This window comes from Sceloporus undulatus, chromosome 1, assembly GCF_019175285.1.
Source record: "Sceloporus undulatus isolate JIND9_A2432 ecotype Alabama chromosome 1, SceUnd_v1.1, whole genome shotgun sequence".
NCBI classification, from domain to species: domain Eukaryota; kingdom Metazoa; phylum Chordata; class Lepidosauria; order Squamata; family Phrynosomatidae; genus Sceloporus; species Sceloporus undulatus.
The window spans coordinates 59,386,651-59,402,822 of NC_056522.1; the positions used below are offsets into that span (position 1 = coordinate 59,386,651).

The 16,172-nt window shown below is 40.6% G+C and overlaps 1 protein-coding gene across 6 annotated transcripts in view; it reads right to left on the reverse strand.

The window, feature by feature from the left end:
* Positions 1–16,172, reverse strand: part of CRIM1 (cysteine rich transmembrane BMP regulator 1) — a 190,456-nt gene that overhangs the window by 24,861 nt on the left and 149,423 nt on the right. For all 6 annotated transcript variants that reach the window (XM_042445932.1, XM_042445933.1, XM_042445931.1 and 3 more), the window contains 2 exons: positions 7,308–7,436; positions 1,512–1,668 (listed from right to left, as the gene is read on the reverse strand). In XM_042445932.1, the coding sequence (XP_042301866.1) occupies positions 1,512–1,668; positions 7,308–7,436 (286 nt within the window). The remainder of the gene's footprint in view (positions 1–1,511; positions 1,669–7,307; positions 7,437–16,172) is intronic.

Sequence of the window (16,172 nt, forward strand, 5' to 3'; positions counted from 1 at the left end):
CCCTTCTACAAGGCCGGCGCCATCTTTGTGTATCGGACGTTGAGCGTCCGTACGCGTTGCGTCCCTTGTGACGTAGCGAGTGCGCCCCTGGCGCCTCGCTACGTCGCAAACGCGACTGAAAAAGAAGCTCCATTTTGGAGCTTCTTTTTCTGTCTGCACGGGAGCCGCGCCGTGTGGTGGCTCCGGCTCCCCTGCAGACTAACCGGCGGCGGCGGCAGACCGCTGCAAAGCGGCGGTTTGTATCCCGCCTTGGAATAAGATGATCAACTTTTCTTAATATCTTTGTCCAGAGCCCACCTGCCCTGCTTGTTTTTTTTAAAGGCCCAAACTACAGAATTAAAATCATGGATTAATTAAATAAACATCCTGAGGCCTTGTCATTCAACAGTAGACTAACAAACAGATTAACATTTAATTCATTTCCTCTCAACCACAGTCTATCTGCCTGTCTGTCTATCTCCCACTTACTTCCAAACCAGCATTTTCTGAAGATGCCAGCCACCGATGCTGGCAAAACGTCAGGAATAAACTCTTCCAGAACACAGTCACATAGCCCGAAAAACCCAGAAAGAACTATGGATGCCGATCGTGAAAGCCTTCGCCTTCACATTAAAATCATGCACTTTTTCTCTCACGTTTTGGTCCAAGGTTGTGATCCTGAATTTACTTTCTAGAGAGTACCATAGGGACATCTTTGGATGCTATTTCTGAGTATAAGTGGTTAGGTGCTTCAAATGTACAATATTGCCAGCATTCAGATTAAAAAGGAAGATAGTGTCCCAGAATAAACATTTCATATGTGTCCTGCATACTTAAGAAACTACTATGTACTGTACAGAAATAATACAGTACCAGTAGAGAATCTTACAATCTCAGAAATATTGTAGCTCCAGCCTCTAGGTTTATTTTCCCCAAGTAGTGCAAAATGAGAACCAAGAAACCAATTTCAGACATATTGCACAAGCCATTATTCAAACATTCATGTGCAGCCATTTTCTTAACCACTAGGTGGGGTGACACTACAGTGCTCGACTGCACATACAAGTACTGTATCTCTTTTCTTTGAATCTAAAGATCTCTCATCCTTCAGAATAATGTGGTTTTTTTTCTTCCCAGATTTACTGTGACAGGGAGTTCTTCCTTACCCAGGAAAACTTTGTCTTCACTCTTCTCTAGAGATTAGAAATAACATATTACCTGTTAAAGTTACTATTAAAGCATTGCTTTTGGGGCAGGGGCTGAAATCATACACAGAATCTTTGATCTGGGTTCAGCAGCAATATTCAAACTGCTATTCAAAAATCCACACACTGGTTCTGGTTGACCAAAGAGGTGGAAGAGGCAGAGGGGAGGATTGTAATTTTTGGACTGCATAATCAAAAGCAACTTCCATTGCAGCTGTATAGGTTCATCATTCAACAATACACTTGTTACCCTAAAACATGTATTTTGTTTCTTTACATACTTCCTATCTTCCACCCATATATATAAAATAACATAAGTATACGTACAGGTATCCAAATGAACAGTACTTGTCACATGCTATTGGTTTGCACTTCTTAGGCCTTGGGCGGCACTGGCAGATCTTACAATTGTGGATATCAGTCTGAAAACCGAAGGCACAGTCCAAAGAACAATCTGACATGAAGTCATTACATAATTCCTCTCCTGTAAAGAACACATGGAGCTGAGCGATAACTAGTAATATTGATCTCAGAAATAAATATTTATGCACATGCAGACTCCTTGGCTTAGCCACTTTATATAGTAGTTCTTGCCCATACCCAATTTCTCACCATTATGTGTTTTCACATACAAAATAAAAGCTCAAGACAATACAATAGTGCAATTTGGCACTATATGCAATAGTGCATATGGCAAATCCACATTATTTCATAGGAAGTCAGAACCTATAGATAACTTGGTTCATTACATCAACTTCCTGTTAATTATGAGTAGCTTTGTGTTAGGATTAATGTGTATTTACAGCAGAAATTGAGTAATTTAAAAGAGGGCTGGGCACTCTGGATGTTTTGCACTATAATTTCCAATATCCTTCACCACTGACGATGTTGGCTAGGACAGATGACAGATTGAGCCCAAAAGAATCTAAATGATCATATGTTAATTACTCCAATCTGATAAAATTGGCCCTCCATATGCCCAGATTCTGCATCCACAGCTTGAAAATACAGGAGAAGTGCCAGTAGACTGGAGGAGGGCAAACACTGTCCCCATCTTCAAAGAGGGGGCAAAAGAGGATCCCAACAATTATCATCCAGTTAGTCTGACATCAATACCAGGAAAGATTCTAGAGCAGATCATTAAACAGAGAGTCTGAGAACATCTAGAAGGCAATTCCATAATCACAAAAAGTCAACATGGGTTTCAGAGAAAACAGTCATGCCAGAAAAATCTTATCTTTTTCTTTGATAAAATTACCAGCTTGTTAGATGAAAGGAATGCTATGGATATAAGTATATCTTGATTTCAGTAAGGCCTTTGACAAGGTTCCCCATGACATTCTTGCAAACAAGCTAGTGAAATGTGGGCTAGACAAAGTAACGGCTACATGGATTTGTAATTGGTTGGCTGGCCGAACACAAAGGGTGCTCAACAATGGTTCCTTTTCATCCTGGAGGTAAGTGACCAGTGGGGTCCCACAGGGCTCTGTCCTGGGCCCAGTGCTATTCAACATCTTTATCAATGACTTGGATGACAGAGTTGGGAGCATACTTATCAAATTTGCAGATGACACCAAACTAGGAGGAGTAGCTAACACCCCAGAGGACAGGATCAGAATTCAAAATGACCTGAACAGACTAGAAATCTGGGCCACAGCTAACAAAATGAACTTCAACAGGGAGAAATGTAAGGTACTGCACTTAGAATGGAAAAACGAAATGCACAGATATAGGATGGGGGACACCTGGCTGAACGAGATTACATGTGAAAGGGATCTAGGAGTCCAAGTAGACCACAAGTTGAACATGAGTCAACAGTGTGATGTGGCAGCTAAAAAGGCCAATGCAATTTTAGGCTGCATCAATAAAAATATAGTGTCAAGATCAAGGGAAGTAATAGTGCCACTCTATTCTGCTCTGGTCAGGCCCCACCTGGAATATTGTGTCAAATTCCGGGCACCACAATTCAAATAGGACATTGAGAAACTAGATAGTGTCCAAAGGAGGGCAACTAAAATGGTGAAGGGTCTGGAAACCATACCCTATAAGGAAAGACTCATGGAGCTGGGGATGTTTAGTTTGGAGAAGAGAAGGTTAAGAGGTGATATGATAGCCCTGTTAAAATATTTGAAGGGATGTCATTTTGAGGAGGGAGCAAGCTTGTTTTCTGCTGCAGCAGAGGCTAGCACCCGGAGCAATGGATGCAAGCTCCCAGAAAAGAGATTCCACCTCAACATAGGAGGAACTTCCTGACAGTAAGAGCTGTTCAACAGTACTACACACTCCCTTGGAGTGTAGTGGAGTCTCCCTCCTTGGAGGTCTTTAAGCAGAGGCTGGATGGCCATCTGTCAGGCATGCTTTGACTGAGAGTTCTTGCATGGCAGGGGGTTGGACTGGATGGCTCTTGTGGTCTCTATTTTATTTACCATATTTTATTTATCATAGCTCTATGATGCTATGATAAATAAAAATCCAGAAAGTAAACCTTTTTCAATTTTATAAAAGGGACACCATTTTACTATATCACTGTATATAATGGGGCATGAGCATCCACAGATTTTGGTATCCACTGCGGGTTCTGGAACCAAACCCCAGCAGATACCAAGGGTCCACTATTAAAAAAAAAACAATTATTTGCAATTTATAAAACAACTTTTTGGGTGAAATGCAACACTTAAAAACAACAGCTATGTAACTAAACAGACAACATAAATCCAATATTCTAACAGCAAACTCATTCTTCATCTGTTAATGTTGTCACCCATGTGCAAAACCGTAGTACAAATAGATCTGATGACATTCCAAAATTTATTGGCACTCTCCGCCCAACTGGTAAAACTCTAAGCTTCACCTGTACAAAAATGGTCACTGGACACAGAAACCCAAAACTGTTTAAAAGGGGGGAAAGTTAAACCGTGGAGGAGGAATGAATGGTCACCATGGAGGAAGACATGGCTGGTAGGCCAAAGCCCTGAATGAGAGTACCTCTATATTGTGCGTTTTGAGACCCAGTCACATCAAATATTATGAAAGTGAATTCAGGAAAATACTGGAAATGACTTAACAGAAACATTGTACAAATTCATATGCCCCCTTTGGAAGCAATATATTAATATAAAGACTAAAATCCAGAGACAACAGCTAATTAGAAAGGGCCTATTTATGCAATATTTTCTATACTGTCCACTCACTAGGAAAACTGTAATTTAAAAAAATCATTATGCCTCTACACAACTGAAATCGGTCACAGAGAGGATGTCAGCGGAAGCTCTAGGTAAATGTTTTAGGTTTAACAATACCATTATGAGAGAAAGGCGGGATATAAATTCTGGAAAAATAAATAAATAAATAATCAGTATCTAAAAAGCTTCTTTATATTCGAGCTAAGGAACCTGCCTACAGTTACACACATTAAGCTAAATTCCAGATGGTGCTTAAAGCGGTATGTAGCAGTACTACATAATACATTTACGATTAGGTACCAGAGACTTTCAGTTCTGAAATGGCTATGCAGTAATCAGTCCAAAGTGTGGACAATTTTATATAACAAGATAATTATTTTGCCACTAATATTTCCTCAGATTCCATAAAAGTCATAAAGCAGATATTAAGAATTATAATGTGAGAATAATGCAATGAAGAATTTATTGAAACAATAACTTTTTCACAGTGAATCAGAAATGTATATTAAGACATAGATCAATAATATAGGGAAAATTAGGAAAAAATTGTTGTTGTTGTTGTTGTGTGCCTTCAAGTCATTTCTGGCTCATGGTGACACTAATGTGAACCTACTATGGGGCTTTATTGGCATGAAGATCTTTTTTTGACTTTGCCCTCCTCTTGTCCAAGGTCACCCAGATGCTGAGCAGGAATTTGAACCTAGATCCAGGGTGACAGTGTAATGCTTAAACCACTATACCTGACTGGCACATTTATTTATATAGTGGCATCAATGTGCATGATTCTTTTTATATGAGCAGTTTTAACAGACAGGGAAATGCTTCTGTTAATTATTTCCAAAAATATATTTGTATTGACTTCCTATGTCAGTCTAATTGTACCTTTCTGCATTGTACATACTATATACTTGAACAGTATCTAATAATTACTGCTCTGGATATGTATAGACTTGTAACACTTTTAGCATGATTGCTTATAAGTTTCACAAGACTGACACAGAAAGCCTTATTTACTTGGAAAAAGTAAAGGGAAGACTACCATAGTTCCATTTGTATAAGCCTGAATTTTGGCTGTCTGATTTGTATTTATAGTCATACAAGCATATTAATTACACATGATATGACTGAGGAAAAAAAGCCTTTAAACACAGCCCCCAAACTCTAGTATTAGTTCTGTTCATTTTGGACCAGATTAACTCATTTGTCCATATTTTTGGTGGGGCTCAAAATCTTACCAAAATCTCTAACTGTCCCTTTTGTCTCATCATCGTATCATCTCATTGACAATTCTGATGCTTGCCCTGTACTCCTTGATGGTTTCTCCTGCCTGTGCACAGAAAATTTAGGAAGTATGAAGTTTGCAGCTCCCGATGCTCTTTTTCAAGGCACTAGATCCTTTCTGGTCTTGGAAGCTAAGCAGAATCAGCCTTGGTTAGTACTTAAGATGGGAGACTACTAACAAATACTAGGTGCTGTAGTCAGGGTGACAAGGTGTCATAACTGCAAAGGAGAACAAGTCACCACAAACTGTAGGACATTCAAGAAAAATGTAGGACATCACAAAATAAATGCTGAAACATTAATATAAATGTAAATTCATGGTAAAAATGGAGGACATTTTGAAATTTCTCCTGAAAGGTAGGACATGCCCTGGAAAAGGAGGATGTGTGGTCATTCTGGCTGTAGGCTATATTTCAGAGGAAGGAACTGGCAAAACCACCTTCAAATGTTCCTTGCCTAAGAAAATAATAATAATAACAATTCTTATCCGCCTCTCCTCATGGCTCGAGGTGGGTTACAACATAGTTAAAACACAAGATTTACAAAGAATACACATATTAAGCTGCATAAAATACACATATTAAGAGATCTACATAATATGTATTTATATTAGATATAGGGAAATAAATTAGCTTAAATATCCTCCAGTATGTTACAAAAATATTACATTACCCTGATGCTAACAGGTTTGCAGCCCAGGTAGGAAATCCTTAGATCCTCATGAAGTACGGTATACCCAGTTCCAGCCTCCCAAAGCTTGGATCCTGCTTGAACATCAGATATGCTGGGATGCTTTAATAAGGAGGCTTAAACACTTCTTCATCTATTGATTATAAAATTAATGCTGTCCCTTTTTCATACTGCCTCTGTCAGCTTCTATCTTGTAAACCTGGGTTTCGAACCCACGCATGTAACAGTGTAACATCTGGGCAACAGTATTTGGTAGAAGGATTAAGTACTCTCTTACTGACTACGGCTTCTCTGTTCAAAATCATGTCTTTCTAAGGGGCCCTATGCAAGAAGCAACCGCTGAACTTATACATGAAGCTGAGGCTGTGGACTGATATTAAATTTGATCGTAATGGTCTATCTTTGGCTCATGTTGTGTTGTGCACATGACGAGGGCATTACAATGGTACTGCAAAAAGAACCTGCTTTTTGCGGGTTCTTTTTGCTGCGTGATGAAGCCGCACGGTTTGTCTGCTGCAGCTTTCTCGTGCAGCAAAACAAGGTGCGGGCAGACCGCCCTTTTTGGGCAGTTTGTACCCCGCCAAAGTTGTGCTGGTATGAAAACCTATCTGTAATACTCTAAAAACTCCAAGTACAAACAAATACACTGTACATCCATTATGTATATCACACTATTTATACCTTGCCTTTCTCCCAGGCTTGGATTCAAGGTGGCACACAAAAGCCCCAACAGAACTCAGGCAGGCTCATCGGGGAAGATAAGGTCTTTCAAATAGACTGTACTTGGAAATATGTTTGTATTGGACAGCTACTGACAGAAATGTATTGCCCAATGAAACTTGATAACTGATTGTCAACAATTTTGTGTATCAGATTGTTCAATACTGAAAAATAACATGATATTTTTGAAATTGATTTGGTCACCCGATGTTCTTCAAAACTGATCATTCAATATCATATGTATACTTACTAGTTTTGCACTGGCAGATGCGACAACCATTTTGGTCTACTCTGAAATCGTAAATACAATCCATCTCAGTTAATGTGCAGTTCACTAGAGGATAACATGTGGGTGGACCTATTGTGATGTATGTTGGTTCTAGTGGAAAAAAAAAGGAATAACAGAGTAAAATTTTTAATATTACACAAGAAAAATGATCTTACACAAAAATCATTAGCGGAAATGCTTGTTGAGGGGGAAAAACTTGACAATATTTACAACACAGTTACATTTTATTTCCTAGCCTACAATAACCAACTGCTTTGAGCTATGAATCTGAGATCTTTTCATGCTTGCTGTACCTTTTTAAAAGAAATTCTACTGCTCTTAAGGCAAGGCTCTATTGTGTGTGTGTGTGTGTGTGTATTTTCCCAACAGACTCTTAATTTTACTCTGCATCTAGAAGTATCCTTTACCCTATACTGACCTTCCAGGACTTACCTTTCTATACTCACTTCAGAGATCAACTTTTAAAATTTTGCAAAATGTATAAACATGTGGAAGTCACAACCCTAAAATAACTTTAAATTCTAAGCTTGAACTAAAGTATCACCAGCTGAAGGTAGATTTCATTGGCGCAGATCATGGCATTTAAAAATACATAAAGTATATCAACAGAAAATACTGAATCCAAAGTCACTCTGGTGGCCAATTTCTATTACCGCCCCCTGCCCCCAATCTCCTGCAGTACTCTGTGCTGTCCAAAATCAACTCCACAGGTTTTTATAGCCTTTTGGAACTGATTTTGGAAGTGGCAAGGGAAAGGAGGAGGAAGATCACTACTTGGCGTTTCACTAGTGGAAACATTTCCACTGACATCTAGTCATAAGCCTGAACCACATAAATATTTCACAGCTTTATGCAAGTCACGAATATGTACATAAGAATTTACATGAGTGCTAATATAATCCATGCATGGATAACTGATGTGACAAAAATCCTGAATGACTGTGGTAGCTGAAATTTTGTATTTCCAGACCCCATCTACAGAAGCTCATAAGAACAAGGCCCTTATTCTTAATTTAATTATTTTAATTAGTTTTCAAGTTTGCTTGATACATTTTTAGACCAGCACAACATTTATTTAGGTGACATATGTGTGGTATCCATTTATCTCCTACTGCTGCCCTCTACATTGAATGTTAGAGTCAGTGGACATTCCATTTAAGAGGAAAAGGGAGCTATGTCAATATACACACCCACACCCCAAATTTTGTCCCCCCCCTCCGCAAGCAACCCACTATGCTCTCTAGAGGATGGGAAGGAGATAGAATATTTTGCATCATTCCCCCCCCCCCCCGCCTTGTTTTACATCCATGGGGATCATCCCCCCCCCCCCCATGTCATTTCTGTGGTAGTGTGAAAGAGCAACTATATTCTTCTGACCTCATGGGAGCTCTCAGAAGTGGCTACACTTGTTTTAGAGGTATAAAGAAATACATGAATTACTTGGGAGGCACACATATATAAAAGTGGCAATTTTTTATTGATATTCATTTCATTGTAGAGGTCCCTAGAGGTCTGACTGACACTAACACTGGTTTCTTTCTGGTGCCAAGCCAAAACATGGCTTTTTATTAAAGCCTTTGGGGACAAGTTTATTTCAAAGTATACCTATGCATGGTTTTAAACTGCTGTAATTTTAAAAGTGGTTTAAACTGTTCCTATGTTTAATATGTTTTCATCTTGTTCAAACTATTATTTTTTAAATCTGAAAGCATTTAAAATCATTTAATGCATGCTGCCCTAACATCTGATGATGAAGGGCAGGATAAAAGTATTTTGATAAATAATAAATGTAATAATTTATTCTCTCTGCTTTCATTTCTTCTCTTTTGCATTTCTGATTATTTTTCTTCTTTTGTATTGTAACATTGATTTTTTGAAAACTTTCTATGAATTTATGAAAGTCTGACCAAATACTGTATTTCATGCTATCCTGCCAATGCTTTTATCTGGCAAAAGCAGCTAGCAAATGTATAGATTTCTGAAAAGTTCAGAAGTTCTAAGGAGTTGTATCCACTATTGTCTTTCCAGTTAAAAGAAATACATTAATCTAGCAAAACCTTTCCATGTAAAGAACAGAGAAAAATGGAAACTTCTGAATATTTCCCCTTTCTACTACACAACCCAAGAGCACCTCAGACACCACTCTGGAAGATTCCCCCCTGTTCTGGATCAGATGAAGGGTAGAGGACTAGAAATAAATGGGATCAACCAATATTTATCCTCCCTCTCATTCATGACAGACTCTTCTAGCTCAAGCCTTCATGGAAGGACACTGAATACAACCCGAAGTTTATAATGAAGAAGAAAATTTTACACAAAACTGAAGCTACAAGTGAAGTGTAGATGGGAAGGAAGAAGTTCAAAATTGGAAGAAGACAGTGACTATACACATGAAATGGTTTCAGATGATATTTTGCGACTAAATGACTTGTATCTTAACCAATGCTCCATTGGTGAGAGGGTCTTTCAGTGAAGTTCATAGACTGCTCGCACCAGTATGTAAAGGGGAATATTTTGAAGATTGTCTTTTTGCTGTGTTTCTCTTCATAGGATGATTTTTTTTTTGTCTCTTTCAACATCAACTGGAAATGAAAACGTGCCACCAGTGCTGATCAAAATTCTATGTACATTAACATTCAACAGATAAGTGAACGGCATATTTACTTTTAAACTGAGAACACATGTTAAGATCTGTTGGTTTATGCTATATGCTAAAAAGACTTCAAAATACTTTTTAAAATACTGCTGTTATCTATTTATAATGCAAGTGTTTCTTCAATTACTTTTTGCAACCTTTGAGAATTAGTTTTTTCTCATGGGTTACAACTTCTGAAAGATAACAGCTGTTTTTCTTCTTTGCAAACCTGTTTTAACATGAGATGAAAGTAATCTTCATTGGTTGTGTTTTAAAAATCTTGCAGCTATTCGTGTGTAGATTCTAATTCTATATAGCCTAAGATTTTGATACAACCTTATCAGTGAAGCCCTTCTCTCATTCCAAAAGGCAAAGACTGTTAGAGAGCAATTTTACATGCATGCCTGACTCTTGATAAACTACAAAGGAGAACAAAAACATACTGTAATTTCATTCCCCCACTGCATGCTAAATTGGAGCTTAAAAATAAAAGCGGGGGGGGGGGGGGGGGGGGGGGGGAACAAGTGCTTTTCACCTCACTGGACAAGACTCAACAAATAAAGCCTGGTCAGCTACTGCTAGGCTTCTGGCTATTTGAATACGCAAACAGTTAAGCTTCAAAAAAAACACATTAGGTCATATGATTTATGTTAGTCTTTCACTGTTGCCCTTGACAAACTGCAGAAAAAAGACTGAGTGCACATATGGGAGTGCACAACGGATGGGAAAATAGCATTCTGTCTCTGTATATTTTAGAAGCAACTCTAAGTATCAAAACTAAGAAAAAGATGGATATGGCAAAGAAGACTGCTAATATTATAGATTACAATGGAAAGACAAGAATAGATATGGCAAAGAAAGATTACACTGTCAGATTACACCAGAATACACATGTATAGTTAGAAATGTAATTATAACAGCCATTAAAATAATTTTACATGTCCATAATCTTTTACAAAATTCATCTTAATTGTGAGTTTTATTCTCCATTCTCTTTCTTTTAAATGAAGTTAATGAAGTCATCTTTTATTAATTTATAGTTTTGAAAATAATTTCATTATTTTAAATAAAATACCTGAATATCAGGATTTAGGGGGTCCATTGATTAAAATAGTTAAGGCTAAATTATTAAGGTTTGCTTACCACATAAGCAGCAAAAACTATGTAAGTGATATCACTCTAGTTTTATAGTTCATTTAAACAAGTGTCTCCACCAACCTACCATCTGGAAGATTTCTGCAGACACTCAGCAAAAACTATTTTTTTAAAATTCATGAAGAGTTTTATGTATGCTAAAAGTAAAGTCTAAATCCTATTTTCAGCTTTGCCATTATATAAATGCTACAGTAAGTAAAAACTTTGCATATTATTCCAGATAAAATTATTTAAGTGCTCCAAACCCCAAGGGTGCTTCCAGATAGGTAATCTCGGGGCTATCAAAAGGCACTGTTTTTGCTGTTTGCCTTCAAGTTATTTCTAACTTAGGGTGACCCTAAGGCAAACCTATCACAAGAGGCAAGATTTATTCAGAAGGGGTTTGCCATTGCCCTCCTCTGTGGCTGAGAGAATGTGACTTGCTCAAAGGCACCCAGTGGGTTTCCATGCCAAGCCAAGATTTGAACACAGTGTCAAACCACTATATTACATTGGCTCAAAAGACATTGTATGACTATTTTATTTCCTGCTCTCTTAGCAAATTGTTATCAATATGAAAAAAGAGAAAAGGAATAATGGGAACACAAGCAATTGTAGTAACAGAAGAAAAGATATAGTGGATCAGCCTAAAGACCAGCCCCCTATTCCCACAATGGTCAATTTATAGAAAGTTCACATCAAGATATCAGTATAATAGTACCCTACCACTAGAATTCATTAGCAACTGGTATTCAGAGTCATATTGCCTCTGAAATTGGGAACAATATAGTCACAAACTACTTTATCATCGTGATTTTACTTCTCCCCTTTGGAAATAATTCAGTTTGGCATCATCACTACTTTTTGTAGTAGTGAGTTGTTCTTTTGTGCCTTTAAGTCATTTCTGCCTAATGGTGACCCTAAAGCAAACCTATCACAGGATTTTCTTGGCAGACTTCATTAGAGGTGGTTTGCTTCTGCCTTCCTCTGAGGCTGAGATAATGTGATTTACCCATGGCCAAGCAGGGATTCAAACCCTGGTGTCTCATTAGTTCAATTATGCACAATATAAGCAAATACAGTGGGTCCTTCGTATCTGCGGGCTTGCCATCAATGGATTCCAGCATCCGCAGATGGCAAGCCCATGGGGGGGGGGTGGCAGAGGAAGAGATGGTGACAAGGAGAAGAGGAAAAAGGAAGAAGACAAGGAAGGAAGAGGCGGCTGCGGCAAGTGGAGGAGGAAGAGAAGGAAGAAGGAGGAAGGAAAAGGCAGCTGTGGCCATGGCCGTGGTGGGGAAAGAGAGGAGGATTGATTGATTGATATTTTATTTATATACTGCCGTTCCTATGATCATGGCGGTTTACAAAACAAAATGAAAATACGATACATTACAGATTACAGATATAATACAATACAGATCACAGATTAAAAATCAAAATTAACAGCAAAAATCCCTCATATAAAACCATACACTACTATACATCATTAAAATCCGTCATTAAGACGAGATAATAAAACAGTCTAAAAAATACAATACATAGTATACAGGAGCAAAATAGTCAGGACATGTGGGGGAAGGCTTGACGAAATAAATGAGTCTTAAGGTTTTTCTTAAATGACTCCAGGGAGGGGGCTAAGCAGAGCTCCTCAGGGAGAGCGTTCCAAAACTGCGGGGCCACAAGAGAAAAAGCCCTTTGCGCAGTCACTGCGTATCTTGTCTTGGGAACACTCAGAAGTTTTTTCCCACCTGACTTGAGAGTGCGGGGCGGATTGTATGGGGAGAGGCGGTCCTCCAAGTACTCTGGGCTCAAGCCATTTAGGGCTTTATAGGTAACAACCAACACCTTGTATTGTGCCCGGAAGCGAATTGGCAGCCAGTGCAGATCTTCCAATATAGGTGTTATGTGGCTGGCCCTGGAGCTACCAGTGACCAGCCTAGCGGCCATATTTTGAACCAACTGCAGCTTCCGAGTTTGGTACAAGGGTTGCCCCATGTAGAGCGCATTACAGAAATCGAGTCGAGAGGTTACCAGTGCGTGTACCACTGTTTCAAGGTCCCCCCCGGTCCAGGTAGGGACGCAGTTGGCGTATCAGCCAAAGCTGATAACAGGTGCTTCTAACTGTCGCATCCACCTGAGGAGTCAGGTAAAGCGAGGAGTCAAGAAGCACCCCCAAACTGCGAATTGAGTCCTTCACGGGGAGAGTGACCCCGTTCAGGACTGGTGGACAAACCTCCTTTCCAGGACCAGGAGAACCTATCACAAGTACTTCCGTTTTCTCTGGATTCAGGCTGAGTCTATTTTCCCGCATCCAGCCCATTACCGACTCCAGACAGGCATTGAGCGGAGAGATGCCATCCCTAGTCACTGCATCAGTCAGAGACACAGAGAAAACTATTTGGGTGTCATCAGCGAACTGATAACACCGTGCCCCGTGTCTCCGGATGATCTCTCCCAGCAGCTTCATGTAAATGTTAAATAGCATTGGGGACAAAATCGCTCCCTGAGGGACCCCAGATGTAAGGGCCCTCTTATCGGAGCGACAGTCCCCCAGCTCCACCATCTGGAATCTACCCGAGAGGTAGGACCGGAACCACTGCAAAGCAGTGCCCCCAATACCCAACTCCCTCAGGCGATCCAGAAGGATACCATGGTCGATGGTATCGAAGGCCGCAGAGATGTCCAAGAGCACTAACAGGGACACGCTACCCCTGTCCATGCCCAGACGGAGATCATCGACTAAGGCGACCATGGCAGTCTCAACCCCATAGCCCGCCCGGAAGCCGGTTTGAAATGGGTCCAGATAATCCGTATCTTCCAAGACCCTCTGTAGCTGGGAGGCAACCGCTCTCTCAATCACCTTCCCTAAAAATGGCAGCAGTGATACAGGCCGATAATTGTTTCGAATTAGGGGGTCAAGGGAGGGCTTCTTTAGTAAAGGTTTTACGATGGCCGTTTTGAGATTAGATGGAAAAAGGCCCTCCCTGAAGGATGAATTGACAATACGACGCAACATTTCTGTTGTCGCCGTTCCCCCTTGAACTGCCAGCCATGAAGGACAGGGATCGAGAGAGCAGGTCGTCTTCCTAACACTACTGAGGATCCTGTCCACATCCTCGGTACTAACAGACTCAAACTGATCCAGTACAACTGAGTCCACAGAAGCTCTGGACGCCTCTACTCTCGATTCTGAACCAATAACAGCGTCAAGATCAGCTCTTAGCCGAGAGATTTTATCCGCGAAGAAGTTGTTAAACTCGTCACAGCAGGCTTTAGATGGTTCCAGTAGTGGGTTCGGGGGGGGGGGGGGCCAGTTGAGTAAGCTCTCTCACAATCCTGAACAGCTCTGCCGGACGTGACTCCGCGGACACAATTCGTGCAGCATAGAACGAATTCTTAGCTGCACCAATTGCCACTCCTTAAGCCTTCAAAAGAGACTCTAGGAGTGTCTTGTCGGATAAGTGCTGGTGTTTCCGCCATTTGCGCTCTAGTCGTTGCGCAGCCCGCTTCCTTGCCCTGAGATCTTCCGTATACCAGGGCTTTTTATTGGAAGCAGGCCGGAAAGGACACTTGGGAGCGATACTGTGTATAGCCCTGGAGAGATCAATATCCCAGGTGTCAGTCAGGGCATCAACAGAATCGCTGTCAGCTCCAACCAGATAGCCCTCTAAGGCTTCCTGGAACCTATTGGGTTCCATCAACCTTTGAGGGTGGACCATTCTAATAGGTCCGCCACCCCCGGGGGGGATCTGGACAGTAGCCTTGATACTAGCCTCAACCAGGAAATGATCCGTCCATGACAGGGCGTCCGATGAAGAGGCAGCTGCAGTGGAGGGAAGAGGAAGAGGAGGAGGAGGAGGAAGGAAGAGGTGGCTGCAGCAAGAGAATGAGGGAGGAAGAAGAAGCGGTTGTGGCAGCTGTGGCAAGAGGAGGAGGAAGGAGAAAGGAGGAGGCAGAGGTGGACATAGCCACGGCTGTGGTGGGGAGAGGAGGAGGAGGCTGCCCACTGCCACAGTGAGTGCGGTGCGAGGGACTTTGGTGAGTCTGGGGAGGCATAGTCCCATTGTTCCCAATGGTGATACTGCATCACCATTAAGAACAATGGGAGTTGAGCACCTGCAGATTTGGGTATCCATGGGGTGGGGGGGGGTCCATGGATATCAAGGGCCGACTGTACATCCTTTTATCTACTTTAAATTTCACATCATTCATCTCCGTGACTTTGGATTCTGGTACAGTGGTACCCCGGGATACGAAATCACCGCGTTACGAAATTTCTGGGATACGAAAAAAATAAATAGGAAAAAACTGTTTCGGGCTACGGTTTTTTTTTTGGCTTACGAAAAATTTTTTGGTGCTTTTCGGCGCTTTTTCACACGGAATCGCGGCTTTCAGCGCTAGCGGCCATGGCTTTTTCGGCTAGCGAAATTTTTCGGGTTACGAACGGCGCCGCGGAACGAATTACATTCGTAACCCGGGGTCCCACTGTATATAAAAGGAAACGTCCTCGTATCTCCACACCATACGTAATTTTATATACATTTATCAACTGTGTAATCATAAGAGCCCCAGGTACTGCAGCCTTTCCAGATTCAGGTATTGCTCCAGATCCTTTATAGTTCTGGTTATCTACTTCTGTATTATTTCCAGACCTAAAAATTATTTTTCAGGTGTACTGCTTTTCGTAACTGTACAGGTCACATCATGCATTTCTATATAGGGGTTATGATAGTTTTATTTATTATTCTGTTCTTAATTTTACTTTTTTCTTATCAGCCATATGCTGGATCAATTTCTATCAAGTTGTTCTCTACAATCCACTCCAAGAACTTTTTCCTTGGTCCAGAACACACTGCAGAAATAATCCAGTCTGAGACTGCTTTAACTGCCCTGGCTCAGTGCTAGGGAATCCTGTGAATTGTAGTTTATTGTGGCACCAGAGCTCTCTGACAGAGAATGGTAAATGCCTTACAGAACTACAGTTCCCACAATCCCCTAGCATTGAGCCAGGACACTGAGCTATTCAACATACAGTGTGTACCACATTATACACTATT